The sequence below is a fragment of the Falco rusticolus genome, chromosome 4, assembly GCF_015220075.1.
Source record: "Falco rusticolus isolate bFalRus1 chromosome 4, bFalRus1.pri, whole genome shotgun sequence".
Lineage (NCBI taxonomy): Eukaryota > Metazoa > Chordata > Aves > Falconiformes > Falconidae > Falco > Falco rusticolus.
Window position 1 is genome coordinate 55,750,098 of NC_051190.1, and position 26,760 is coordinate 55,776,857.

The window sequence follows — 26,760 nt, forward strand, 5'->3', positions numbered from 1 at the left end:
CCAACTGGAGGGTCTCATTTTCAGCAGATGATGTGAATTATGGAAGTGTGCCACCTACTCTGCATCATGCAAGCAGCAGACAGGCTTGCAGCCCCTCTCATGTCCCCATTAGGATGCTTCATCTGTCCCACCCAAATCTGATCCAGACCTACTTGTAACCAGCTAAACCCAGGCTAGCCAGAAGCATGAGGAACTTCTGAGAACTAACTCTACTCTATGACCTTGTGTTCCCAAAGCTCTGTGGAAGGATGATGTGTTGCACTCAGCTGCTAGAATTCTTTCCAAATCTCTTCATCTGCATAGAGAAGTCCAGGCCCCCTTGTATCAAAAAACATCCGTACAGTGGAAATCAGAATCATTTCCCTCTTCCTCTGTCTAAGTGTCCCTCCTGCAATTGTCTCCATCAGTCGAGACAGCAAAGCCTCCCCTATCCCACAACAAACAAATGCACATCTACTATATACATCAAGCTGGGATAGCAACGCAGAATGAGTTTCCTGCTCTAATTCACCATGTATGTGCCTTTATGCTGCTGCCTTTCAAGCGCTGAATCAATGTGGTGGCAGGTACCCAAAGACATGCTTAGAGCAGAATATGAATGTCCTTACAAGGAGCTGACTGTAGATATTGGTATAGATTTTGATGCTCACAGACTCGGCTTATGTTGCAACAGCTTCCCCAGGTAGAAGAGCTTGTAACCAGCCCACTCCTCTCTTTTGCCCCTGCAGATGGGAGGGTAAAAATACTCATCTTTGCATTCTCATCTCCACTGGAGGCCCTCCAAACAAAGATTGTCCACAGCACAATGGGACTTTGATCATCTTCAATAGAAAAGTAATAAATTGAGTGATTTTCCCCAAAATTAATTATCTGTGCCTAGAGGAACAGAGGAGCTGTATTTTATTCTTCTACTGTGTTTCGCTGTGGTATCGCTGCATAAAGCAAATAAACAGAATTTAGTGTCAAATCCAGTTTATAAAATGAGCTTTTATTGCCTTTCCCAGATGTCCATGATAGGGTTTAACACAGTAGGTGCTAAAAAATAACTGGTACGACTCGCATAACGAAACACACACCTGTTCTCAGAACACTTGCCTCCTCTTTCTAGGCTGTTGGGTTTTTCTGTAATAAGGTGCATCACAGCATGCACACACAGGCTCAGCTTCATTTGGAGTTATGTCTGTTTTGCAAGTCAGCAGGATTTCAGAGGCAGTTTGTGTTACTATGTCCTGTGACATGAGAAAGAGAACAACAAGAAAGGTAAGAGAGTATCTCCAGGCAAATAAATAGCAGTGTACATAACTTTTTAAACGGTGATCTGTGAGAAGAGTAAAGTTTAAACATCAAACTCTACAAAAGTAGGACAGGTTGAATGCATTAATTTTTGTAATTGCACAGGTGCTCAGTTTTCCTTGATAACAAGAGTTAGAAAAGAGGATCAGACAGGAACACACTTCAGTTCAATATGTACGTAAAACCCACAAATGCTCTCCTGAGCAAGGCCCCTGGCTCCAGGCTGAGCTCCCAGGGAGCATCCTGAGGATCCATCTTGCCTCCCCTCGCTCAAGACAAAGGCAGAAGTGGGAAAGGCCCTGGGAAAATGCTGTATGGTCACTTGGTTTTGCCAGGTCTCCCTGGCCAGAGATATTATTTGGAACGTATATATGTGCTGTGTCTTCATCCCACCTCATCTTTCCCACCTCTTCCAGACCAAAAGAACCTCTCGTGGCTCTGCTGTGGACTTGCATTACTGGATTGGCAAGAATTCATCTCAGGATGAGCAAGGTGCCGCGGCCATGTACGTCACCCAGATGGACAATGCGCTCAGGGGGAACCCTGTGCAGCACCGGGAAGTGCAGGAACATGAGTCTGAGACCTTCCGAAGCTATTTCCGCAACGGCATTATGTGAGTAGCACAAAATACCCTGCACCATGGTACGTCATGGTCCCTGGAATTCCCTCTGCTTCTCTACATCTCAGCCATCAATAATTCAAAAATCCAAAAAATATAGATCAGCACTGAAGTTGGTCAGAATTCAGAAGGAAAACTTCCCATTTTGAAAGAATTATTAATAAGCATTGAGTCTGGAACCATGTCATTCTGTTCTACTGGTCATTTTCCCAGGTGGTTGCAGTAAGTGCATCTTAACCTCCTTTTTGCTCACCCTAGGGTCATCCTCTCCTCCACACACTTCATATTAATATGCTTGTACAGGGTACTTCAAACTAACATCCACCTTGAAGAGAAGTGCTAATTTGGTTCATAGTGGGAGTAATAGTCCTGTAGTGGAAGGAAAGTTTGACTCTGAACTTTTGCCATCTAGAAGATACTGTTGAATCCAGCCCTGTGGTCTTTCCTCACTTTGAGGTCTTCAGCAGGTGACTCAGATAGCCATCCTCCAGGAGGACCTTCACTGGCAATTAACAACCAGAGTGCTGTGCTTTTAAACAGCTGAAGAAAACTCAGATGAAAACCCATCCTTGGTCAATACCCTATATCCCAGTCTGACTTCTGCTACTCTGCATTGTGCATCTCTGCTGAGTTTCCTTAGGACTTTTGTGAGATGGAAGAGTGCTTTTACCCTCATCTTAAGGATTAATAAGGGACAATGAAGAACTAAAGTTCAGGCCTTCAAAACCACGTAGGTTTAGAAGTCTATTTGGAAGCCTATCTGCCTGTGAAATGAGTTAGACTTCATCTTGGTCTAAACCACATCCTTAAGGTCAATTAGGAAGCCTGAGGCAGAATGAGAAATTAAAGCAGGCTCTTTCCACAGCTTGATAGGTGGAGTAATCACCAGAGTATCCTTCTGTGGACATGTTAAACTGTTCCACACAGGTCTAAAGTACTGTGAATCACTCACATGCCTGGCCACATTTGCCAGTCTCTTCTTAGCTGTGATAAAATACATATATTACCCACATGGTGAAAACTATACGACTCTCAGCAATTGTCTCTTTTTCCCATAAATGGCCATTATGTTGCTTCACTTATTACTGTAGTATGAACATTGGATCTGTTTTTTACAATGGTCTAGAATATGTGGAAGTGGGTTAGACTTGCCCCAAAGCCATTTTAAAAGCTCTGGGACTTCCCCGGGGGACTGTATCCTCTCACGATGTGATTATGGCTTCCTTGCAGAGTTGCCCAGAAAGCAGGGAATGGTGTTGTGCAGCGAGGCAACACAGTGCTAGCAGCAGCTAGTGCAAAGTGTGTGTTCAAGGATGGAAGAACAAAATTCACAGATTAAATCTGAAAGTGTTCTCTACCTGTTTATGATAGCATTTTTCTGTTTATGGCAACAATTTCCTATCTAAGCTACTTTTAATAGAATAGCTATTTTGAATAAAACCAAATTTTAGCAAAAAGTATGTTTTCTGCAAAATCAATTCAATTTCTTAATTGAATGTTTATGGAATAGTTCAGTGGTGAGATGCCATTGCCATGGTTATTGGGTTCTTCAGTTTGGTTGTGTTATGTTTCTGTTGCCATCCCTGACCTTCCTGTCCATCTACACACCTTCTCCCAAGATGTTCAACAGCGACGCAACACCCATAACAGCTGCATGGACACCATGAGAAGTCATGGTCTGACCAGGGACCATGAACAGTAGAATAAGGCAACACAGCATCTGAAATTCTATTTTTAGGATTACGTTGGCTCTGGAATTTTTAGTTGTTGCCAAAAACTTGAGGTATTTTCTAACCAGCTCTAACTCTTTATTCCCTGCTACACAACAGCTACAAGAAGGGAGGAGTGGCTTCAGGATTTAAGCATGTGGAGACCAATATGTACAACATCAAGCGTCTTCTTCATGTCAAGGGGAAGAAGCACGTGTCAGCCACAGAGGTAAGAAGAAGAAACCTCTTTCCTTACAGATCTTTCCTCTCCTCCTACACTCATTTTTGACCAGGTTTGCCTGCTAGATAGCTCAAGAACCCCTACTACAGGATAGTTTTCAAGACCTCATTTGGGGGGTTGGTATTGCCATGAGAGAAGCCATTGGGTTCAGTGAATAGCTGAGCGCTAGAAAAATGAGCATGTCATTGCAGACCACTTCTTACACACCCAGGGGCAAGTTTGCCATGGCTGCAACATGTCTTCTGCAGCTCTTGTTGTGCTCCCCAGCCTGCCAAATGCTTTCATTTCCTTGTGACAGGTAGCGCTTTCCTGGGACAGTTTCAATAAGGGTGACGTTTTCTTGCTGGACCTCGGGAAAGTGCTGATTCAGTGGAACGGACCCAGCTGCAGCATTGCTGAGAAATCCAGGGTGAGTACAGGCAAAAGCCACTTCATTTACCGGCGGTCTTTTTTAATGCCTGGGGGAAAAAAAGTAGAAAAATAGCACCCAGTGTTTGCACAGTGAAAATCTCAGTAAAACCAGCAGCACAGATGAAAGTAGAAAGTAATTGAATCATAGAATCTTCTGTTGGTTGGAAAAGCGTAGGCTGGAAAAGACCTTTAAGATCATCAAGTCCAACCATCCACCAAACACTGCCAAGCCCACCACTGAACCCTGTCCCTAAGCACCGCAACTACCTGTCTTTTAAACACCTCCAGGGATGGTGATTCCACCACCCCCCTGGGCAGCCTGTTCCAGTGCTTAACCACCTTTTCAGTGGAGAAATTTTTCCTAATATCCAATCTAAACATCCCCTGGCATAACTTGAGGCTGTTCCCTCTTGTCCTGTCACTTGTTACTTGGGAGAAGAGACCCCACCTCACTACACCCTCCTTTCAGGCAGCTGTAGAGAGCTATAGGGTCTCCCTGGAGCCTTCTTTGCTCCAGGCTAAACCACCCCAGTTCCCTCAGTGGCTCCTCATCAGCCTTGTGCTCTAGACCCTTCACCAGCCTCATTGCCCTTCTCTGCACATGCTCCAGCACCTCAATCTCTTTCTTGAAGTGGTAAATCTTGGTAAAAAATCAGCCTAAATCTTTTACTTGCCCATCTGCTGGTATCAGAGGCTCAGGGAAGTGCTGTGTTCCAGTTCGAGCCTGGCCTTAGCTTGGGTTTCGTGGGCAGCCATGGGCACATCACCAGCTCCAGCTCCAGAAAGGCATCCAGCTCCCTCTGGAGAGAGGTCCATCTCCATCCCTCTGTGCCCCGCAGTTTGCATGACATGGAACTAAAAAGTCAGCAACACTAGTAGGTTTAGCTGCAGTCACTACTCCAGGAGTAGATGAATTTTAATATTTTTTTTTACAGCATCACAGGGAATTCCAGCTTGGTCAGTATGAGACAAGTAGGAATACATAACCCAAGTGGTGACATGTCAGGTCCTTTGCAAAAGGGGTCATTATCCTTATCTTACTGATAGAGGAACTGAGATACAGAGATGTAATAAAACATGATATGTCATCAGCAAAGCTGGTGGCCAAACTCATAGCCAATTATTATAAATATTAAAAGTCAGGTGGGTCTGCTCTTCACATGGTGTCACTTGATGAGCTAGGAAGGGGGAGGCCTCACAAGGAAGGCAATTTTCCAGGAATCAGTGGCTAGAGAAGATCCAACAGAGTGGAGAAGAGACAAAGAACCCCTCAGGATACAGAGGAGGGGGAGCAGGTAGAGGAATGGCTGCAGTGAGGACCAGGTCATGGTTCATCTCAGGCCTGGCAACCAAGCAGGTTGTTTCCTAGGTCTAACAAAGAGGGGCCTCTTTCAAAGCTATTGCGGTAAGAGTCATGGGGAAAAAAAAAAATCAATGGAAAATGGAAATTTCAGCCTAATTAGTTGCTTGGCATTTCACGCTGCTTTTTCACAGAAAACATCCATGGTTTTTTGAATACTTGAATCATTTAAATATAAAATGTCACCATGGGGCACCCAGGGTCCTGCAGCTCTGCAGCAACAAGCCTTGCTGTCCTCAGCGTGTGTGCATCTCTCTCCCAAACCATCTCACAGGATTATTGGAACTGCTTATGTACAGTCGTACATTGGCAACCCCTGTTGTGGCTACCGCACGCCTGTGCCCGGCAGGAGCAAGCACTGGTAGTGACTATAATGAGCAGTATTTTCCTGAGAGATAGTTAATAAGCAGGCAGTACAGACACATCTGCTTTGTAAATAGCTAAATTTGGAGGACACTAGAAGTTTCAGAGAGCTGTGGTAATCTGGCTTGGAGCAGTGGTGCTCAGTCATTGCTCTAGGTCAAAGCTCACTCAATTTGTCTGCATCAGGATTTACCACCCACTGATCTTTGTGCAGGGTCTGGCGCTGGCTCGCAGCATCAGGGACAGCGAAAGAGGTGGCCGTGCTCAAATTGGCATCATTGACAATGAGAAGGACTCCCCGGACCTCATGCAGATCATGAAGATGGTGATGGGTGAGAGGCACGGGGAGCTCCGAGATGCCATCCCAGATACCAAAGCAGATGAGCTGCAGAAAGCAAATGTCCGGCTCTACCAGTAAGTCTGGGGGTGGGCTCCAAACCCTGCCCTTCCTCATGATGAACATTGTGGAGCCTGACTCCACTCCGTGGCTCTGTCTTTCAGCGTCTACGAGAAGGACAGTGACCTGGTGGTACAGGAGATAGCCACCCGGCCCCTGACACAGGATCTGCTCCAGCACGAGGTGAGAGAAAGCCACCAGCCTTTACAGCGGGAAAAGGGTGCTGTGGCTTGCTTTGTTTTCATCTGAGCACCTGTTCCAACGGGATACCCCATTTCCTGAAAATTATCAGCCCTTGCATCGTTCAGATTTGTCAGGTGTCCTCTGCAAACAGGACAGCTTAGCCCTGCCACAGCCTCGGTGGCCAGAGGTCGGTGGTGCACTGAAGCTGCTCTAACAAGAGATGGCAAATTGGTCTTCTCAGCCGAGGATGTTATTAGCTTGGCAATCAGAGTCAAGGAGAGCTGCAGGCCCGGAATAAATTCTAGATGGAAATAAGGCTTCTTAATACTTGATGTCTGGGGATAGCCCTCCTCCATCTGCAGAACTCGGAGCAAATAAATATTCTGCTCACAAAATGATGGAGATGTTTTCCTGCAGTAGCAAGTGGCTGGTCTCACTGACCCACCCTGGGAGGACACTCCTTACAGACCCTCTGTCCAAACGCTTTCAGAAACAGCGGCTTTCCTAATATCCTTCTGGCTAAAATCTGGCAAAGAATTGCTTATCCTTAATTCTCTGCAGTGCAAACCAACCTATTCCAAAACAGCGTTGTGCTGCAAGGCTCCAGCTCCCTTATCCATCCTAGTGTCAGCCTTGTTAAATCTCAGTCTCCTTTTACAGGCATATGAAGCTTTTACTTTTCTTGTCAAAGTTCAGTCTGAAAAATGAGAAGCCTTTGGTCGCACAGTGTGGTGTTAGTTTGGAGCAGCAGCTCTCTGCAGCGGAGACAGGCTGCCTGGCAGCCATCTCATCCCCTTCGGGTTCAGGATCCTACTGTGTTCACAATGACGGAACACTTCTAGCTCCACATCAAGGACACAAAATAGACACGCAGAAGATATCTAATTTGGACTTTTCCTGCTCCTTTAGTAGCAGATGTAGATTAATGAGCACTACCATCAGCAGAGCTGAAGCACAGCAGGCTGAGGCTGATATTTCAGCGTGCGCTTCTCCTGGAGCCTATTGGAGCTGGTGTTTCTGTTGGTTTGGGACCATCTCTCATGAGATGGTAATGGCCAGTTTTGAGCAATGCCTAAGAAAAACACATATTTTAACTCATTACAGTTAAAGTGTCCTTGCAAAGGTGGTGTATCCCCAAACCCCTGCCCTGTAGGGTTGGTGGTAGCTGTAGTCCTTTTATAAACCACAGTAAATCCATCCTCTGTTGCCTCTGCTAAGGGCTGCACCAGGCTTAGAGCTCTGCAAGACAAGCAAATGAGCTAGATCTACATCTAATCTAAATCTTCAAAAAGGATCCAACCTGAGTAGGCTACACATGAGGACCTTTGCCTGCACGGAGTTTTTTATGCCTGTTTTTTCTGTTTAATCTCAGGACTGCTACATTTTAGACCAAGGTGGTTTTAAGATTTACGTCTGGAGAGGAAAAGCCTCCAGCCCAGAAGAGAAAAAAGCAGCCTTCACTCGAGCTGTGGTGAGTTGTAATATATGTCATATTGTATATAAGTGCTAGTCTAGGTCTGACCACTAATTACAATTAAGCGTAGGTCTTGAGGAGCTGGTCTGTGTAATAACAGAGAGAGAAGTTAAACCTCTAAGGGAGGCATGATAATGTAAACACACAATTATCAGTCACCAAATTGCACTAGAGCTAAGATCTGCCACTAAAACTAGGAAGAAATTTGTTAAAGAAAGTACAAAAGAAAATACTTCATTACACAGTAAATGGTGAACTTCTGAATTCATTGATTCAAGAGATGGTGGGGGCAGAGAGTGTCAGCAGAGTCAAGGTGGGATTAGACAAATTCATGGTCAACAGGTCCATAAGGATATATTAAAGGGGCTCTTATATCCTAACATCCATGATCCAGTACTGGGGACACTGGGGAGAGTGAAGACATCACAGTGAAGACAGCCACCAAGCCCATGGTGTGCTCACTGAACGGCATCTCTTAATGCCACTGCTCAGACCCTGAAAGGCATCTCTTGTGTTCCCAAGAGTAACATCTCGGGCAAGTCAGTGGGAACCTTGATTATTTGGGCTCTCAGGAAAAGCCAGACCTTTTATGTAGGTGCTACAGTCCTTAACTGCAAGTCCATCACAGGCAACAAGTCTTTGCACACCATCAGTGGGTCGGGGCCCAGGTTCTGCATGTGAATTTGAAGGTGATACGGGGCTCTTCCTCTGACTGGGTAGAAAGAGATCTGTTATTAACTGCTATTAATTCAGATTGGCCAACCTGAGGCAAGACCAGGGCTCATGTTCAGGTAGAGCACACCAGCATCGTGCCCTGGTACACATGCTGCTCCTCCAGATGAGCTGCCATGCAGTTATTTTCTGGCTCAACACCTCCTTTCACAAAAAATTAGCCTCAAGGGAGGCTTAGCAAATGAGGTATTTGGTAGTTAAGTTGGCAGGCTGAAGTGAAGGCTACAAAGGAACTTAGCTTTTAATTCATCTGTTCACTTACATGAAGACCATAAACAGCCTCATCTTCAATGAGATCTTACCAGGAGATACTGAACTTCGCTGGCCCCACCTTCAAAAAAGTCTTACCTGGAGACACCCAGCTTTAATACCAATCACATCTATTGTCTCAGAGAAGAAAAACTTAGAAATCTTTGCCTTAAAACTTATCTTACAGTCCTCTATGCTCCTTTCAAAAGCTTAACTCAGATGCTTTTTAGTAGGCAATCAGCTCTGCAAATTCTGGCCCTGAGCTACACATGTAGAACAAAAGAGATCTCTTTCTTTCAGTGTGGCAGGTGGGAGGGATGGGAAGACCATCTGCTCTGCTTTTCCCTGGGGGTAATGTGTGGCTGCAGTATTTACAACAGAAGATGAATGCTCAGAAGCCCATGATCAGGCTCCTTCCCCAAACCAGGGCTGTCAGCACTGTACCTCCAGATCATGCTGGAGCCCGCTGGGATAAACAGAAGAGCATTTCCCAAAACCGAACAATGACTTTGGCATTGTGGCACAATGCAGATAATTCTCTTCCCTTTCATATTTTATCAAGCACCTCTGTTGAAGTAATCTTTAAACTCAGTAGTAGCTCTCTTGCAAAGAAATAATTTCTTTGGGGGGGTGGCAGGGGGAGCTGCAGAACAAAAACCCAGAGACTTGTGAGAGTTTAGCCCCTTCAGGACACACATCATGCACTGGAGTACTTGGCTGCCTCCATCCCACCACTACCTTGGCATGCATGCTCTCTACCACACTACAGGGAGGAAAGTCTTCCCTGTTTGAGAGGGACAAACAATCTGGAAAAAAAACTAAGAACTGAACCAGGCTTTTGGGTGATGGGCACACTCAATCGCTATTCCCTCCTCTCTTCTAGATCCATCACTAGAAGCCATCTACAGAGCTGTCTGAGATAGAGGAGGAGGCTATTCATTAGACCTATTGAGTGAGATTTTTTTTCAAGACTAAAGTGCCAGGTAGAGATTAAGTTTAGGATGTGATCCAGGTCACCAGCCTCTAGGGAAAGGGGTCAGTCACCTAAATGCAGAAATAATGGATGCTGCAGTGAGAGCTTGCAGACACCTCCATTTATAAGTCTGAATGCAAGTCTTGGGGTGAATCCTGCTCTTGGTCATGCCACTGTGTTCAGTGGGGGATGTTCACTCTTTGGGCTGATTCAGGTCCACATCCCTCTTCTCATGTCTGTAAAAAGCCCAGTGTGTCTCCACTAGCATGCTTTTCCAACCCCACTAGGGTTTTATGCAAGCCAAAGGCTATCCTTCATCCACCAATATTGAAGTAATCAATGATGGAGCAGAGTCAGCCATGTTTAAACAGCTCTTCCAGAGGTGGACAGAAAAGGACGAAGCACAAGGACTTGGCAAAGTCTACACTACTGGCAAAATTGGTGAGCTTGTTTGTCCTGGATTGGGCTTTCCTACCTGTGCTAAGCAACAGCTGAATCCTTCACATTAACTGTCTCCTGCCTTTAGTGTCTTGAAAATCCAGTGCACATGCTTCTCATGCCTTGTATTTTCCACTTCTTCACTAGATGCAAAGGATTCAGGAACTGAACAAAGTTCAGAAGTGCTGAGGCTTCTTATATGAACCAAACTGCCACTTATTCCAAATGTAAATGTTGGCAGAAGATCACTCTTGTCTGAAAAACTTCTGCAAAGTTTCACCTTTGCAGAACTTCCTTATTTTCTTTATAAAGGGCTAATGCTGAACCTGATAAGGAAGTGCTGAACAATATTCTGCTTTCATTTACACTGGCACCCACCCAACACTTTCCTGACATCAATAGAATTGTTCCGTATTTGCACCAGGTGTAAACGGTGCCTCAATTTATCATGCTGCTGAAATGAATATGACAATGCATTAACCCCAAAGAGTAAACAATACCAAAGAGAGAACCTGTTGGTGAATGATGGGATGGTGACAGAGATGCCGAATGTGTCCATCAGTAACAGTACGAGAGCTGCAAATCTCCTTCCCTTGCAAGTTCTCTTTTAATTTTTTCCTCTGTCTCTCTCGTTGCTGCCCATAAATACTGTTTCTTTATCATGAGCTGGAGAAATATAGCCATTTTATTTCTGAAAGCAACTTTTTAAAAGGAGGGACATATGTATAGATTTTGAAAACAATTATGATTTTTCAGTCAGGAGACAAGTAATATTTTTACAAGCCAATCATCACTGGAACACACTATATGGCCAGTTGCCAGCCTGTAACAGACCAACACGGGAATGTGTGAGCTCTTGCATATTCCAAATTCAGCATTGGCTTGCTGGCTTCTTGGAACCATGGACCAGGTTTTTCTCGCATGTGTAACGATTGCGTGCATGAGGGTGATGCAGAGGGTTTGTGTTTTATTGTACATTCACTGGGTTCTTGTTTTTATTTTGCTGGTGCATGCAGCCAAGGTGGAGCAGGTGAAGTTTGACACCACGCAACTCCACGCCAGACCAGAGTTAGCTGCTGAGCAGAGAATGGTAGATGATGCCTCTGGGGAGATAGAGGTAAGAGAGGTCCTTTTACTGACAGAGGATGCAATAATCAGTGTGTTTCCAAGCATCTCTGCCTTTTCACACACAGCAGCTGTACGGAGCTGGGAAGGTGTGCCCAGCTACCCTCCCCAAGGCAAGCATGGCTGTGGCCAGAGCAAAGTGCTTGCAGACTCTAATGCAGCAGTTACAGCAGTTCAGGGGCATTTCTCCTCCATCCCATGACCACTGGAGCAAAGCAGTCACCAAGATGACTCCTCTCCTGCCATGTGCTTGGGTTATGAAACCAATACAGTCAATCTCCTTCTCATGCTATCTCCCAGTTAGGTCCACACCAACCAAACTTGTGCAGAGCAGAGGCCCCTCTCCAATTCTTGTGGCCTCCCATGGAAGATGGAGCTGGTTGAGAGATGGTCTGTGGGGATGAGAGGGACCTGGAGGCTGCTCCTCCTTGAGGGCCACTGGCTGCTGAAAGTCCATTAACGGCACATGTATGGCGACAGTCACTGGAGAGGCCCAACTTGGCCAGCAAGCACTTAATCAAGCCAGGGGAACATAGGTGACACCCAGGAGAGAGAGGAAGTGTTGTCTTTTCACCTGAAGACCCAAACTTCAGTGGTCTACTAGCAAAGGGGCTGTGCTTTGTCTTCACGTTGACTCTGCTGCTGCTCACCAAGATGTTTGTTTCACTAGGTGTGGAGGATTGAGGACTTGCAAATGCAGCCGGTGAATCCCAAGACGTACGGGCAGTTCTACGGGGGTGATTGCTACCTGGTCCTGTACACCTACCAGAGATCAGGCAGGCCCCACTATGTCCTCTACATGTGGCAGGTATGTCAAACCGAAGCAGAAGGGACTGAGCTGTGTCTGCTGGAAGCCTAAAATTGACAGAAGCAATTGCACACAGGAATCCCAACCCAAGCATCCAGAAGAACTCAGCCACCCTTCGCTCAGCAGTTGTCCATTGCAAATATCCCAAGCTGTGCTTTGTAGGCAGCGTGGACACTGAGCCCAAGCTGGCATCAGACAGAATGAGTGATTATGGGGTCTTACAGTGCTGAGGTCAAACTTTGCAGTCTTTCAGATTGTCCCTTAAAGCCTCAGCTCCTGGAGTCATGTGGGTATATGAATTAAAGTGTATTTTCCTCCCCGGAATGCAGAGAGAAGCTTTGAAAAATGGGATGCTAAAGTCTCCAAAAACAGAATGCAAGTGAAATTTAAACATCTGGAAGTTTTAACTTTGGTCTCATGATATCATATGCAGGGCCTGGTGTTGGCAAGATGTTGTGCAGAGCTTCATACCCTTCGTCTCGCCACACTGCACGTGGCATCTCCCTCTCCCCCCAGGGTCGCCATGCCTCTGTGGATGAAATCACCGCCTGTGCCCTCAATGCCATCGAGCTGGACAAGAAGTACGGGGACGAGGCGGTGCAGGTGCGCGTGACCATGGGCAAGGAGCCCACCCACTTCCTGGCCATCTTCAAGGGCAAGCTGATCATTTACGAGGTAAGGTGGCTTTGTGCGCCTGGGCAATGGAAGGTGCAAGCACCGACGGTGGCTCGGCAGTTGCAATGGAAATAGTCCAGAAAAACAGGCTGATACTCGGGAAAGGAGCCTGCCAGGTCTTCATGGGCTGGCAGATGGAAGAGGTGGAACATTTCTGCTACTTCTCCCAAGTAGTCTGAATACTGTGTGTGTAAAAACAGTGCTGGACTGACCCAGACTCAGCTGTCCATCCCCAAGCTCCAGCATTAATGTGCGATGTTTTTTCCAACTCCATCCCCAAATACTTTGCAGTTGCAATAAGACAATCATCCCGTGAATTAGATATCATTATCCAGAGAGGGTCCTCCAAAATATCCTACAAACAGTTACATTATTTGAATTGTCCCTGCCTGAATTACATCATGTTAACTACTAACCCACTTCACCTGCTGCTTTGGCTGCCGACATCTGTGGTGGAGACATTGTAAATGGCTGGAGAAGAGGGGGATTGCCCCCAGATCTCAGTGTTGGTTCCACCAAACAGGATTCCATGGCAGATGTTCAGCTAACCCCAGCACAACTGGAAATCAGAGTCCAGCTGCCTTGCCCAATTTACAGGGCAAATGCCTTGCAGTCACTAAGATCTACTCACATTGAACTTGAGCATCTTGATGGAAGCTGGTCAAGAGTCAGAGTAATCAGGGAGAAATGTGGAAGTTATGCCATGTGGGTTTTATTCTCACCTGGAATCAGAAGTTATTTGGATTTCCTCACCTGCTCTGCACAAGACCATGGTCCGTCATTGCAGCAGCGTGGAAGGCTGTGAGCCTCAAAGCCTTCTTCCTCAAATCAGTTGTGCCCTGGATTTGCATGTCCTCCTCCCCTCCCGATAACATCCTTCCCTCTGTTTCCTTGCAGGGCGGCACAAGCCGGGCTCAGAAAAGCATGCCCGAGCCAGCAATCCGCCTCTTCCAGGTGAGGGGCACAGATGAGATGAACACAAAAGCCACAGAGGTGCCAGCCCGGGCCTCCTCGCTTAACTCCAATGACGTCTTTCTGCTGACGACCAGCCAAGTCTGCTACCTGTGGTGCGGGAAGGTGAGGATGCAGTGAGTCCAGGGGAGGAAGCCAAAGGGAGCCAAAATTGCTGATGTGGGGCTTGAGTCTCCACCTCCACGGAGCTGTGGATGTGCCTCCTTGGGTACATAGCCCGTTAATGTCAGTGGAGAAAGGTACATCCAGGAGAAGGCTCTGTCCGTGGAGGATCAGCAGTAAGGCAGCCCTCTGTCTACACAAGTAATCCATCTTGGGGTTCATCTCACCTCATTTTAGATGTTCACACAGCTTTCAGCTGAATAAAGCACCCCAGGTTCTCTAGCTGTAAGAAAATAGCCAGGATTTGAGCGTACTCATTTGCCCTGCTTCAGTCCTGTGTTTCAGGATGAGATGGTAGATGAAACCAAAGCACAAAGAGAAGTTGCAGATGCACCATCATTTCAAGTGTTCATGGCCAGGTTGGATGGGCTTTGAGCAACCTGGTCTGGCAAAAGATGTCCCTGACCATGGCAGGGGGGTTGGAACTAAATGTTCTTTAAAGGTCCCTTCCAGCCCAAACCATTCTATGATTATCTGAGTTTTACTCTAGATGCCATTGGCTGCACTGAATGTCCCCTCAAGGACTAGAAATGGATTCTGAGTAACCAGCTCAGATGAGACCCTCAAAAGCATTCAAGCAGTTCTGAAATTCTCCAGAGGGTAGGACCAAGCCAGCTTTTACCCACAGATAAGTTTTGCCAGTCTGTCCCTAACTCCACCTCAATCTTATGTCCTGAACACAGGGATGTAGCGGAGATGAGAGGGAGATGGCAAAAATGGTAGCTGACATCGTTTCCAAACGGGACAAGCACACCATTTTGGAAGGACAAGAGCCAGCCGAGTTCTGGGAAGCCTTGGGAGGCAAAGCACCTTACGCCAGTGAAAAGAGGTAATAGTGACCTGCCTGTTCCTCTGGGCTTGGCCAGGCAACTTTAAGCAAGAGATCAAGGCTTTGCAGGGAGTAAGCACTTTGATACCGTGTCCTTGCTAAAGGGAGCATGAGGTCACAATATCCCCAAAAGCTTGGTCAGAACCCACACTGAGATGCCTCTTTCCTAGTTTTTGGGTCAGGCCTTCTGTGAAGTAGGAGCTGCAGAATCAAACCCTGCAGTCAAGGGTGTGCTACATCCTCCTTTCCCAGCAGTAAATCCATCCCATACCTTGTCATAAGGGCCACATGAGCCACATGCTCCATTTCCAGCCTTTATTAGCTTTATGGGCAGCCCCAGAAGGTTCATGAAACTAAATTTGCTTGTGAACAATCTGGATTTCTCCAACCCTCTGGGCAGGTTGATGGGTTTCTTTGCAACCAGGTGATCTGATGTGGCTTTCACCTGACACCAAGCTCACCTCCACAATGAGAGAAGGGGTCTGCTTTTGCCTTCTTTGGATGGAGAAGGAGATATCTTTAAAAACTGTTAAAATGGTCTGAGAATCCCAGAACCTGACATTGCTGACCTTCAGGCCCTTATGAGTGTTGCCATGTTCCCACCTCTTCCATCAAGGTCATGACAAGTAGCGGCAGGGCCCTGCAGTAACCACAAGGGAAAGGTTTCCATCTCTTGTGCTTTTTCTTTCCCTGCCATGCATGAGGAAGGTTTCAAGAGCAGACCACACACTACCAACCTCGCCTCTTTGAGTGCTCCAACCAGACGGGTCGATTCATCATGACAGAGGTGGTGGGTTTCTGCCAGGAAGACTTGGATGAAGATGACGTCATGCTGCTAGACACATGGGAAGAGGTCAGCACAGACTCCCCCTTCCCTTCTCCCCAAACATATTTTCCAACAGTTTTTGAATCCCTCGTTGAATGTGAAACCAAGAGCAATATATCTTCTGCCCCATCTCCAAACCCTCCACGACGCTTGGTCAGACAAACAGGACTGTGCCCAGTCCTTCTCACCCAGGTGCAGAACACACGGGTGAGGTAGTGTTGCTATCCCTGTTTTGGGATGGAGGAAATGGATGCACCTGGTCCATGCCTTGCTCCAAGGGCAGAAGAACTGGACCTGCTCCAGTCTTTGCTGCCTCATACAACAGGGTGGCACACAGGAACTCTCCCCCTCCTTTCCCAGCACCGGTGGTGACTTGCTTTAGACTATCGGAAACTGTCTCCATGTGGTTCATTTTCTTAGTTGGAGTTTTGGCCCATGCAAAGACTGGGTTTAGCTACCTTGAAATGTACAAGAGCTGTTTCCTGAGTTATTTATGCTTTATGCCTGTCTCAGAAGTAAAATCTTTCTTGGCTGGGATTAAATCTGGGATCAAAATCCCAGGGGACCATTGGGAAACACCATTTCAAGTGGGAAACACTTCTCTCTGCTCCAGCTGGCAGAGACAAACAGCCACCTCTGCACAGGTCCTAACTCCTCACTGATCTTCAATACCTTCTGTCCTTGCAGATTTTCCTTTGGATTGGCAAAACCTCCAACACATATGAAAGGAATGAGGCAATTGCCTCAGCCAAGGAGTATCTCAAGACCCATCCAGCAGGGAGAGACTTGGCAACTCCAATAATTCTAGTGAAACAGGGCTATGAACCCCTCAACTTCACAGGATGGTTCAACGCTTGGGACCCCTACAAATGGAGCGTAAGTTACTGGAAAAGCCCTGAGACATGGACACGTGCTCAGCGGTGCTTGAAGGGTGTTATTGTCGGCGAGCACATCCTCTATGGTGCATGGAACGAAATCTCACTGTGATGGTCCTGAGCTTCATGGTTTCCTGGTGCTACCTGAGCAGCTTCTAACACCTTCACCAGCAAGAAGTACCTGTTTAGTGAAAATGAGGCTTTTGTAAATACATGTAAACGTGCTTGAATTCACAGTATTCAGATTTTTATTTTAAGAAAAGATCAGGTTCCAAATCAGGTTTGTGATTTCAGCCAAAAATGCATTGGGGCTGCTAGTAGTAAAATCAAGTTCAGAGTGAAAACAGAAGCACCCCACATCATAAAGAAAAACGAAAAAAATATTTATTTTTCAAAATGCAGCCACAGATAAAAAAATATGATGCAGTTTGAAGGGCAATCTTCGATGAAATGAAAGATACGAGCAGACAGGTATTGTGTCCAGGTTTGTATCTGCCCATCCGAGCCCAGGAGCTCCCGAGCAAGGTCCCTATAATATACAAGCCTCCTTTTCAAAAGCTGATTTACAAATTTACAAATACCAGCTCTTTGCTATATAGAAATGGAGACCTGCCACATGAGATGCCTGGAAAAGAAGAAAGTCTTTTCTCTCTTCTCTCTCAAACACACAGGCTTCAAATCATTTCAGGAGTATAATGCGGAGCTGAGATTTGCTTGTGTTGCACGAGGCCCCACCGTGCGCTGTCAGGAGCTCCATGCAGACCATGCACCAGCTGCTACAGCCAGCCTGGGGACTCTGTGCTGCACCACAGGGTATATTTGGAATAAAGAACAATCCTGGAGGGGCTTTGGTGGTTAGGAGAGCCAGAGCATCAGTTTATAGTGAACAGGGAGGTGGAAGCAATGCTGCCAGGCTGTGCACCTACATTCGTGCCACCCGATGGCACTGGTGCGCACGGCTTAAGAGGAGGGGAAAAAAAAAAAAAAAACCCACAACCCACCACCACAGAAAAAACACAGAAGATGATGGGCAGTTGTGAAAAGCTCAGCTCCCAGGTGGTGTATTCCCGGAGCCTTCCCCAGTGGGCTGCCACTGATTGTCCCTTCTCTCTCCTGGGCTGTTTTTTTTCTGTGAACGTTGGTGTTCAGCCAGTTCACAAGCCTTCCCATCTTCTAGTTGCCCAAAGGGCTGTAAGTGAAGTCCCACGCTGAAGCCTGCGGGTGGGACAGCTGGGACAATAGCGTGAAGGTCTCCAGGGGACTTCACACTGCAGGAAAATTCATACAGAGTATTTTATTTCCTGTCACTGGGTTTGCATCGTCTTTCTTTACAGCTGGTGTGGTGGTACAGAGCCTGTCTTGACAGCAGGCTTTGGACAGATAAGACAGCAACTCCCAGAGCAATGACCCTTAAAACAATGTTGATGCTTAGAACAAAGGTCAAAACCTGATATTTTTTTTCTGAGGAACTGCTGAAAAACAAGGATACAGCTCATAAAATATGTGCCTGTAAAAATATCCCCTGTAGGCAGCTTCAGCAACTGCAGAGAAGCAATCCAAATTGTTGACATCCCAGAAACATCTGGTGTGTGTGTTCATTGCTCAGTTTTGGGTCTAAATCTGTTTGCTCTGCAGTCCATGTGTTTATGTTGTTTGTTCTTGTTGGGGAACTTTGTTGGATGATTCTGCTAAGAACTGACATCTCCTGGCTGCTTAGGAAAACACAGTCGTGAGCTTTGCCAATGTATCTAGCATATTCCTATTTTCAGGAAAGAAGAGGTAGCTGGTAATGCATGGCACCAAATTACAAGAAGTCAGGGACTGAGGCTATGAAAAATCTGTTGCTTTAGCTAAATGAGTCAGGGAAGGGAGAAAAAGGAATATTATTTTATCCTAACATTTTCATGCACTGCAAGATTTACTTCAAATGTAAAAGATTTAAATCCAGCAGTAAATAAGATTTCTCTTCATTTGCCTTCTGCTCTCTGAAGTCTTTAAACTTCCTATTTTCACAGACTGGCGAAAGTCCATTTGTTTTTGTTTTCTAGTGAAAGCTCAGATTCTGGCACAGTCTCCTGATTCCAGGAGCTGGCATTTGCAGGAGGCACCAACTGCCACCTCAATGGGCACCACTGGGCTTTAAAATTCATAAGATCTCCTGATCTCATTAGAGAACAAAAGCATGTGCTAATTAAAGGCAGCCCATGCTTCTTACAACTCTCTTTACCTTTAGGATGGCAAGTCCTATGAGGAGATGAAGAACAGCTTAGGAGATGTGTTGGCTATATCCGAGATCAAAGTGGTGAGTTGCTCCTCAACCATACAGGTGGGAAATACCTGAGTTTCAACTCCCCTGCATCCCCCCACCAGTTTGCATGAAGGAGAGGGCGTGACAAGGGGACCTCAGGCTGTCAGGGTCAGGCTGCTGCGCTCCTCTGTGCAAAGCAGAGGGAGACGGGATTAATAACCCCTAAATGCACCCAGATCTCCTGGGCCTTTTCCAGCCTTGTGCAGAGGCATCTGTGAGCAGGAGGTCGGCCAGCTGCTTCCCAAACTACACACGCAAACCAAAGCGTGCACAGCTTTGTGTGCTCAGCGTTGTGTGAGCACTGCGCAGTGGTGGGGCTCTAGAGACGCCTGACAAGGGGCTCCTGGCCAAGAAGGGCACAGCCCAGTGAGGGATCCTACAAACCACAGAGAAAACAAGGTCCCAACAGACCCGAATGTAACAGTCACATGGGATCGGTTCTGCCCTGGCCAGGGGCAGGAGGAAGGCTGGAAGGAAGTGTCAGGGGCTTTGAGCAAGGAGAAATGGCATATCAGGGAGGGGTATGCAGGTAATGCAGAAGTTTTAGACATGGTTGATATCTAATCTCACCTTCTGTCCTCCCACATGTACCTTCCCCTGCTGTTATCTTGAGAAGAATGAGACGACTGTAAGTATTTTCAGTTATTTCTAAGGGCTCTCATCAGCGCTGTGCTTTTAGCAGTCCTAACACCAAGATGCAGCACTGATGGAGGTGTGGGACTGGTGGTTTAGCTCAGAATTTCTCCTTGCATCTTTGGACCAACAAGACGGCCTGTGCCAGAAACAGGGGCCCCAGCAGAGAGAAAGATTGTGGGATAACCCCCAACTTGCTCTGCCAGAGCTTCTTGTCTTGACATGTTTTCCTCCATTTGACAGGACCTTAACAACATCAGCCTGAACCAGAGGACCCTCAGCATGACCAGCTTGGCTGGTTCAAGTACAGCAAGTGCTTCCCCAGATTATAAATCACACTACAACCACAGCGAGAGCAACAGCTACAGCAACAGCAGCAACTACAACAGCAACAACAGCCCTTCCCTGGTGCCCAACGGTGAAGGAATTTACTCCCGAGAGGTGCTGATGAACAAGACGGTGGATGAACTTCCAGAAGGCGTGGATCCCACTAAAAAAGAGGTGACAGCATTGCTGGTTTGATGCCTTTGTAGCTTAACCTGGAACATAGTCATTGCCTAAGTGCACTAGTACTTTATTAAGTCCTGCTTCAGGCTCAGGGAGATACAGCTGGACACGTAGGTCTCATCAAAAAGCAGGAGCTTCACATGAGAGGAAACTGTGGTAGTTTTACCCTAGTTGAAATATTTCTACTTTTTTATGGCAGAAAAATGAATTTTAAATAGTCATTTAAAAAAAAATATTCTGGTAGAGTTGTTTTATCCTGCCACCCAACGTCCCTCCTTGGAGGGACAGAGAATCAAAAGCACCATTCCCCTGCGACACAAGGTGACACAGCTGAGAATGAAGTTTGGTGCGGGTGGGGGGGTGTCAGAAAGCTTGCATTTCAGCAGATCCCATCCAGGGGCGGGGAGGAATGCCACATCTCATATTCTGATCAGCCCAAGGATTCTGGCAACACCTGTAGCTGAGCCCAAGCAAGCCGATGAGAGGGACAGAGGGGCTGAGTTCCTCTACTCTCTACAACCCACATCTGAGCAGTGTCTTGCCCCAAGAGCTCTCCTGGCAAAGGCCGATACGTGCAGCCAGGGAAGCTCATCCACAGCTGCGCCAGCAGCCCTGGCCCATGGCAATGCCCACGTGCTGATGGCTGTACTTCAGCTGGGCTGTGCAGAAGAGCTTTCTTCTACCCAAAACGATGCCGAAAACTCAACCTCCATCTCCCACAGGGTCTTTCTCAGTATCACTGACAAGCCCGCTATCTACAGAACTTTCTTTCTTTCCAGGAATAGGAGTGAACATTTCCAGTCGAATATTTTGGGGGGCTGGGGGTGTAACTGAGCGAGGGGAAGATGCTTTCATAGTGAATCACTACCCAAGAAACCACTCAAAGCTTCACCAATGCACCATGATTAATCCTGGCCTCAGTATGTTTAGCAGGGACCGAATTCCAGCCAGAGCGTGCTAACCCCTCAAACCGAGCATTGCTTTGGGCTGGTGGGCTTTTATTCCCCTGGTGCTTTGGGAAGTGGGATGCAGAATGGTTGCTGGGATATCCCCCCATGAGGACAGGCAGCTGGACAGGAGGACAGGAGCTGCTGGCCTGGAGTCAGGGCTCAGCACTGGCACAGTGAGGAAGGGATGCAGCTGATGGAGGTGTCCCAGCCTCTGTAAAAGCCAAAGCTGACCTCTCCTTGCTCTCTCCCGCTGCAGTACTACCTCTCTGATGCTGATTTCCATGATATCTTTGGGAAGTCCAAGGATGAGTTCTACCAGATGCCCAAATGGAAGCAGCAGAACGAGAAGAAGCAGTATGGACTCTTCTGAGACCGCAGGGGCCATCAGGACTCTGGGACCAACCCTCGCTCTCCTAGGAGCTTCAGGGAAGAAGTACAGACACTTGCTCAATGAACCCACTTCGACATCTCAGTCAGGCCCAGATCCGACGCAGTTATTCCAGCAGCCACTGCTCAGGGGATGGCTCCTCTCTCCCTGCAAACCCTGAACCTAAGGAGGCAAAACCTTTTGCAGGAATGATTTTGCAGGATGGTTTTGCCTCTTTTTGCCACTTTATTGCTGATAGCCATGAAGACATGCACGTGTCACACAACTGCATTGTAGCCTCTTCTTTCCTCTCCCTTTTGCAAATTGCCACGTGCACAAGGTCGTTATCTTTCTTCATTTGTAGATGTCTAAAATTGGGTAAGACAAGGGCTACTTGCAACTGCTATGTAAATCCTGGGTAGGGAGAGGACAGGGGGAGCCTTGAGGTCAGGAAAAGGTGATGGGGTAGCCAGATGTGTGATGGGAATGCACATGGAGTGACATCAGGCAGTTCTGCCACTTCTCACCTTGTGGAAAAACTACTCGCCAAAGAACAGCAAGAATCAGTTGTAGCACATGCATAGCCCAGTGCAGGTAAAACAAATGAGAACCTGGCCTAGAAAAAAAACCACTTATTAAGAATATATTTATTAGCTGATCTGTTTCAAGGGAATGATGAGCCTGAGGGCTAGACACAGCTGTTGATTTTGACTGCCAGAGAAGACTCTATTTTTTTATTATTCAGACAGCATCTCTAATCTCACCTGGCTTCCCTGAGCATGACCAGGTGAATGTAAGAGTCCACCTGCCCACAGACCAGAGGGTTGGGGAAGCCAGGAGAGATTTGGGTATGACCTGAGGCAGAGGGTGTCCCAAATGAAGGTTTTACCAGGGCTCCATCCCTGTGATGTCCGTGGGGCTGAGAGCGCTCATTCCACGGTGCGAGCTCAGTCTGACTGGGGAGGGAGGGCAGGGGGAAATGTGAGCAATCAGTGTTTAAGGGGTACAACTGTAAACTAAAGGCAGAATCACATAAGTTTAAGAAGATGTGGTTTTGCAGCTTTACTCCATTTCCCACCTGATCAGTGATTTCAAATAAACAGCCAGCATCAGCACTGTAAGTGTCCTTGATCAGCATGTGGGGTAGGATGGCAGTAGATGAAAGCTCTGCAGGGCCACCAGTCCTTCAAACACCTGGTCTTTAATGGAACTGGGGATTTCTTTTTAAAAAGAAAAGAACAAACAGAGGAGATGGGGCCCCTTCTGTTCCCAAACATGACATAGCCAGAACCATTTCTCTCCCCATACTCACACACCCTGCTCCTGAAGCCCCCCGTTGCCCATGAACAGGACTACTTGGCTGTGCAGCGGTTGGCCTGGCTGCCCACCACTGCTGCAGGGATGTGGGCCTGGAGCTGAAGAGCTGCAGCTTCCTTGGTTGAGGAGCTAAGGGCTTTCACTCAACACCCAGGACCATGCAGTAGAGGTGAAGTGTCACCATCTAGACGGGCTGGAGGCAGGGGCCTCCAGGTGACGGGGTCTTCTGGACAGATCTTTGCGTTTTAGAATTAGTACTTGCTTCAAATAAACCACAATGCCATCGTTACCTCCGTGCTTCTGCCACCACTGCAATCCCATTTCTGCTTGAGGGTCCAGCCCAAAGCCCACTGCAACCTCCCCGTGCAGAATAAGGTAAGAGTCAAGCAAAGGCACAAATCAGCTGAATTACCCACGTGATTGCTCCTGTTGTGTTCACGCTGAATACAATCAGGGCACATTATCCCTGTTTCAGCCTCTATTGCCACTGCTGGAAGCAGCAATATTGGCAGGAGCATGCTGCAGCAGGGCAATGCAAGCTCCGAAATTAAGGAATTGCTTGTGCACCTCAATAAAAGGCAGGAATGCCACCTACCAGCCCTGGCTGCGGGCCCAGCGAGCACCACGTGATCAAATGGAGACCAGCGGAAATATAGTCGGATTAGGGAGATTAGGCTGGTTTGCTACAAATTGCTTTAATTCCTGTTGCCGTGATGCTCAGCCACACACGAGTGCTCCTGCTAGGACTTGGAACCAGCATGGCATTTTACAGATAATAGATCCTTTGGATATCTGGGCCTCTTGGAAACGGCTGCTGCTCTTCTCTCCTCATGGGCAGAACTGTTCATACTCTCTGCCTCTGATTTCTAAAGAAAAGATTCTCACACACATCATCCCTTTCACGCTGTGGTGTCTGGTGGGCCATGTCCCACTTCTGCTGCTCCCCTCACCAGAGCTCTTCCCTGTAGTGGGGCTCCTGTGCATCCTAATCCGATGATGAGTTCCCTTGACAACAGCATGGACCGTGTCCCTTTCTCTGTGGACCTTGCAGCACTGTCCATCCCATCTCCACCTCAGCTACCTTCCCACCTGGCTCCAGTAGTTTTCCCCCAACTGTGCCCACCTGATGAGGGATGTTCTCTCTTCCCACTGATCTTGCCTACCTGTAAGTGCACAACAGGCAGAGGAAACCCTGGCCTCTCTATGCAGTCCATCTAAGCACACCCTGGCCCTGGATAGTGTGGTCCTGCCCTCACATCTCTCCCCATTCCCTGTCCCCTACTCCTTCAGTACTGGCCGCCGCAGGCAGGTAAGGGCTGGTTTAGCTCGATAATTCAACCCAAATCCAATCCTGCAACACCAAAAATGCAAATAATTTTTCTAAGCCAACTCAGGGGGCTGATCTGACTCACCCCACAAGAGCTGGTACCGACACGAGGGGGCAAGAATCCCCTGATCACGCCCACTCTCAGGCTGCATGGTGCAAGCTCCCTCCATGGTACAGGGCAGACCTGGGTATCCTTTGTTCATGCTTTTTACCCCATGTCTCCTTAAAACAAAATGCTCAGAGCATCCAGGGAGCAGGGACCGAACGTAGGCTGTCTCTGAGTTGGAGTCAAGGATGCCCCGGCCTTCACCTTCAAATGCATCTCCTGGTACAACACGCCCCATCCCAGAGGTGAGCTGAGAGCCAGCCCATGTCACTGCAGGACACCCTGTTCCACCTCGGTGGCCACTGCCACTCTTGAACTCTTTCAACCGCTGGTTGTTAATTCAATATGAGCCTTGGAGTTGTGGATATAATTCACATTTAATCTGGTAACAGCTTATAACATCACACAATATTGTAGTGAAGAGGAAAAATCAATGTGCCCAGCAACGCTTACTGCAGCACAACGAACTCCAGGTAGGACTAAATGACACGCAGTTATGCAGTGGCCCCAAGGCTCACTAAATCCAGGCTATTTTGGACTCAAAAATAGGTGGGGGAGCGAGTTGACTGGAATATGTTTAAAGGGACATTGGCCTCTTTGATAACAGCTCATCCTCCCCACCATCAGGCATGAAAAACCCCAGAAAGACTGACAGCCTTAAGAAATTAAGCAGGTCTGTCTCCAACTTCATCTTTGTTGCGTTCAAGTAAGAAAGGCAAATAGCGACAAGTAATTGGACGTCTCCAGATTTTTTTTTTACCTTTAATAGTCTAACATGTTGTTAGTAATATAGTTGGCACTTCAAAATATATATTATTTCAACAATATTCCCTTAACTCTTTAGTTGTACATGAAGAAAAATCACTTGTTGCCATAAATACTGTGTTGCTGAACACTCCTGCCTGCTTGTGCCAGGTTACCTCAACAGCGCAGCTGGGACCAGGCTAACATTTACGACAGTTCCTACTGCCACTTCCTCTGTGTTAAAAAATGACGTTTTTTCTACAAAAACACCAAAAAAAAAAGTTCTACTGCATTAAAAATAAGTCCCACTGTCAGCTGAGCGTATTTCCACTGTCACTGGCAAAAGGCATTCTCTGAGGTCCCGTTGAGTGGGTTTTGCTTTGGGTTAGAGGGAAATTTGCCGTTCGGCAGCCTCTTTCTCCTTCCACAGGACGAGAGCCAGGCTTTGAACGCAAAGCAACCTGGCTGAGAGCCAGGCACACAGGCGGAGAAGTTTTCATGTATTTTTTATTATAATACAAAAGGAAAGTTGAGTTATATAACATGGGCCTTTGTAGTGCAGCTTTCTTTTTTAATCTGCTACAGAAAAGAGGAGAATTGCGTCCCCAATTTAAGACTTCATACAGTGAAAGATGGCTGACATCTGAAGTTACAAAAAGTCACCTGGCATCTGGCCACTAATTTCAGTGGTGGGGTGGATTCTTTTCTTGCGCAGATGTTGGGTGTTTTGTCCAGATGTCTGACCAAACCCAACCCAAGAGCTGTACTTTGCTAAAAAGGAGTCCCTATCCTCTCGCTAAAAGCAAAATTAAAAAATCACACTAAATAAAGTGAACTAAAAACACAGCTGGATTGGTCAAACTGGTACAAAAGGGTTAATCTCAACAGCAGCATTAGGATGTCTCCAGCATGCAGAAGGGAGAGGGTCGATGGCTATTTCACATCGGGGTCCTCTGGAACACCATGTGCTGCTCCAGAGAAGGCACTGGGGATTTGACAGGACCCTGACACTGGCAAACTTCACATGCTGAATTCCTTCTAGGTCTGTAACCAAGTTCACTGTGCCCTAAAAGAGCTGGGCTGCTAATCACAGTCCTGGATATTGATGTACACAAAGAGGGTGGAGGAGGAGTACGGGTCTCCATTCTTGGTTAGAAGATGGATGTGGCGGTACCCTGGAAGCAGAGACACAGATGGAAAGTGGCTTTTAGTCCAGCTGGAAAAGTATTCGCTAGCATTTGCCAAGACCCTGCAAAAACATCTCCTTGCCTCAGAGCGTTTCGCTCCCAGTAGCCCAGAGAACAGGTAGGTCTGAGAGGCATGGCTTTGAGCATTGGTGACATTGTGCCCAAGGCCACTGGTGACAAGAGGATCCCTTCCCCAGCGACAGTGTTAACAGCTGCCCAATAAACCATTTATCACTTTGCTCCTACCCTAGAGAGAGGACCTGTTCTGACTCGAGGTGTGATGGATCTGGACCAACTCATCTAGGACACTGGAGCCCCCCCAAGGGCTCAGGGGTTGTGATGAACAGGGAGCAGGGCCTTACCTTGCTTCAGGCTAGTGAAGGGAAGGGTGTACTGCCCGATGAAGTCATTCTTGGTTGACATGTCAAAGTCTTCCACCACAAACCGGACCAGGGCAAGTGCAGGGATCTCTATATCGAATGTAAACTCTTCGTCCCATTTTGGGTTAAAACCTGGGCAACATAGACAAGGATGGAGGTCAGAGCTGCTCACGGTCAAGGAAGGAAGGGAGAGATGCTCACAAGCGAGAACGGAGGTCAG

At 47.2% G+C, this 26,760-nt stretch overlaps 2 protein-coding genes across 6 annotated transcripts in view; one reads left to right on the plus strand and one right to left on the minus strand.

Annotated features, from left to right (window-relative positions):
• Positions 1–23,083, plus strand: part of VILL (villin like) — a 38,146-nt gene extending 15,063 nt beyond the window's left edge. For 3 of the 4 annotated variants that reach the window (XM_037383961.1, XM_037383958.1, XM_037383960.1), the window contains 18 exons: positions 1,710–1,906; positions 3,742–3,850; positions 4,161–4,271; positions 6,211–6,410; positions 6,498–6,576; positions 7,949–8,047; positions 10,292–10,445; positions 11,459–11,559; positions 12,238–12,375; positions 12,892–13,050; positions 13,948–14,127; positions 14,868–15,013; positions 15,722–15,866; positions 16,527–16,715; positions 18,948–19,016; positions 19,639–19,650; positions 19,899–20,156; positions 21,369–23,083. In XM_037383961.1, the coding sequence (XP_037239858.1) occupies positions 1,710–1,906; positions 3,742–3,850; positions 4,161–4,271; positions 6,211–6,410; positions 6,498–6,576; positions 7,949–8,047; positions 10,292–10,445; positions 11,459–11,559; positions 12,238–12,375; positions 12,892–13,050; positions 13,948–14,127; positions 14,868–15,013; positions 15,722–15,866; positions 16,527–16,715; positions 18,948–19,016; positions 19,639–19,650; positions 19,899–20,156; positions 21,369–21,482 (2,460 nt within the window). In that variant the 3' untranslated portion in view covers positions 21,483–23,083. The remainder of the gene's footprint in view (positions 1–1,709; positions 1,907–3,741; positions 3,851–4,160; positions 4,272–6,210; positions 6,411–6,497; positions 6,577–7,948; positions 8,048–10,291; positions 10,446–11,458; positions 11,560–12,237; positions 12,376–12,891; positions 13,051–13,947; positions 14,128–14,867; positions 15,014–15,721; positions 15,867–16,526; positions 16,716–18,947; positions 19,017–19,638; positions 19,651–19,898; positions 20,157–21,368) is intronic. The other variant, XM_037383959.1, reaches the window with a different exon arrangement.
• Positions 23,084–24,962: 1,879 nt separating this feature from the next.
• PLCD1 (phospholipase C delta 1) overlaps positions 24,963–26,760 on the minus strand; it is a 56,006-nt gene continuing 54,208 nt past the window's right edge. For both annotated transcript variants that reach the window (XM_037383963.1, XM_037383962.1), the window contains exons 14-15: positions 26,523–26,672; positions 24,963–26,148 (exon numbers count right to left, since the gene is read on the minus strand). In XM_037383963.1, coding sequence (XP_037239860.1) covers positions 26,057–26,148; positions 26,523–26,672 — 242 coding nt within the window. In that variant the 3' untranslated portion in view covers positions 24,963–26,056. The remainder of the gene's footprint in view (positions 26,149–26,522; positions 26,673–26,760) is intronic.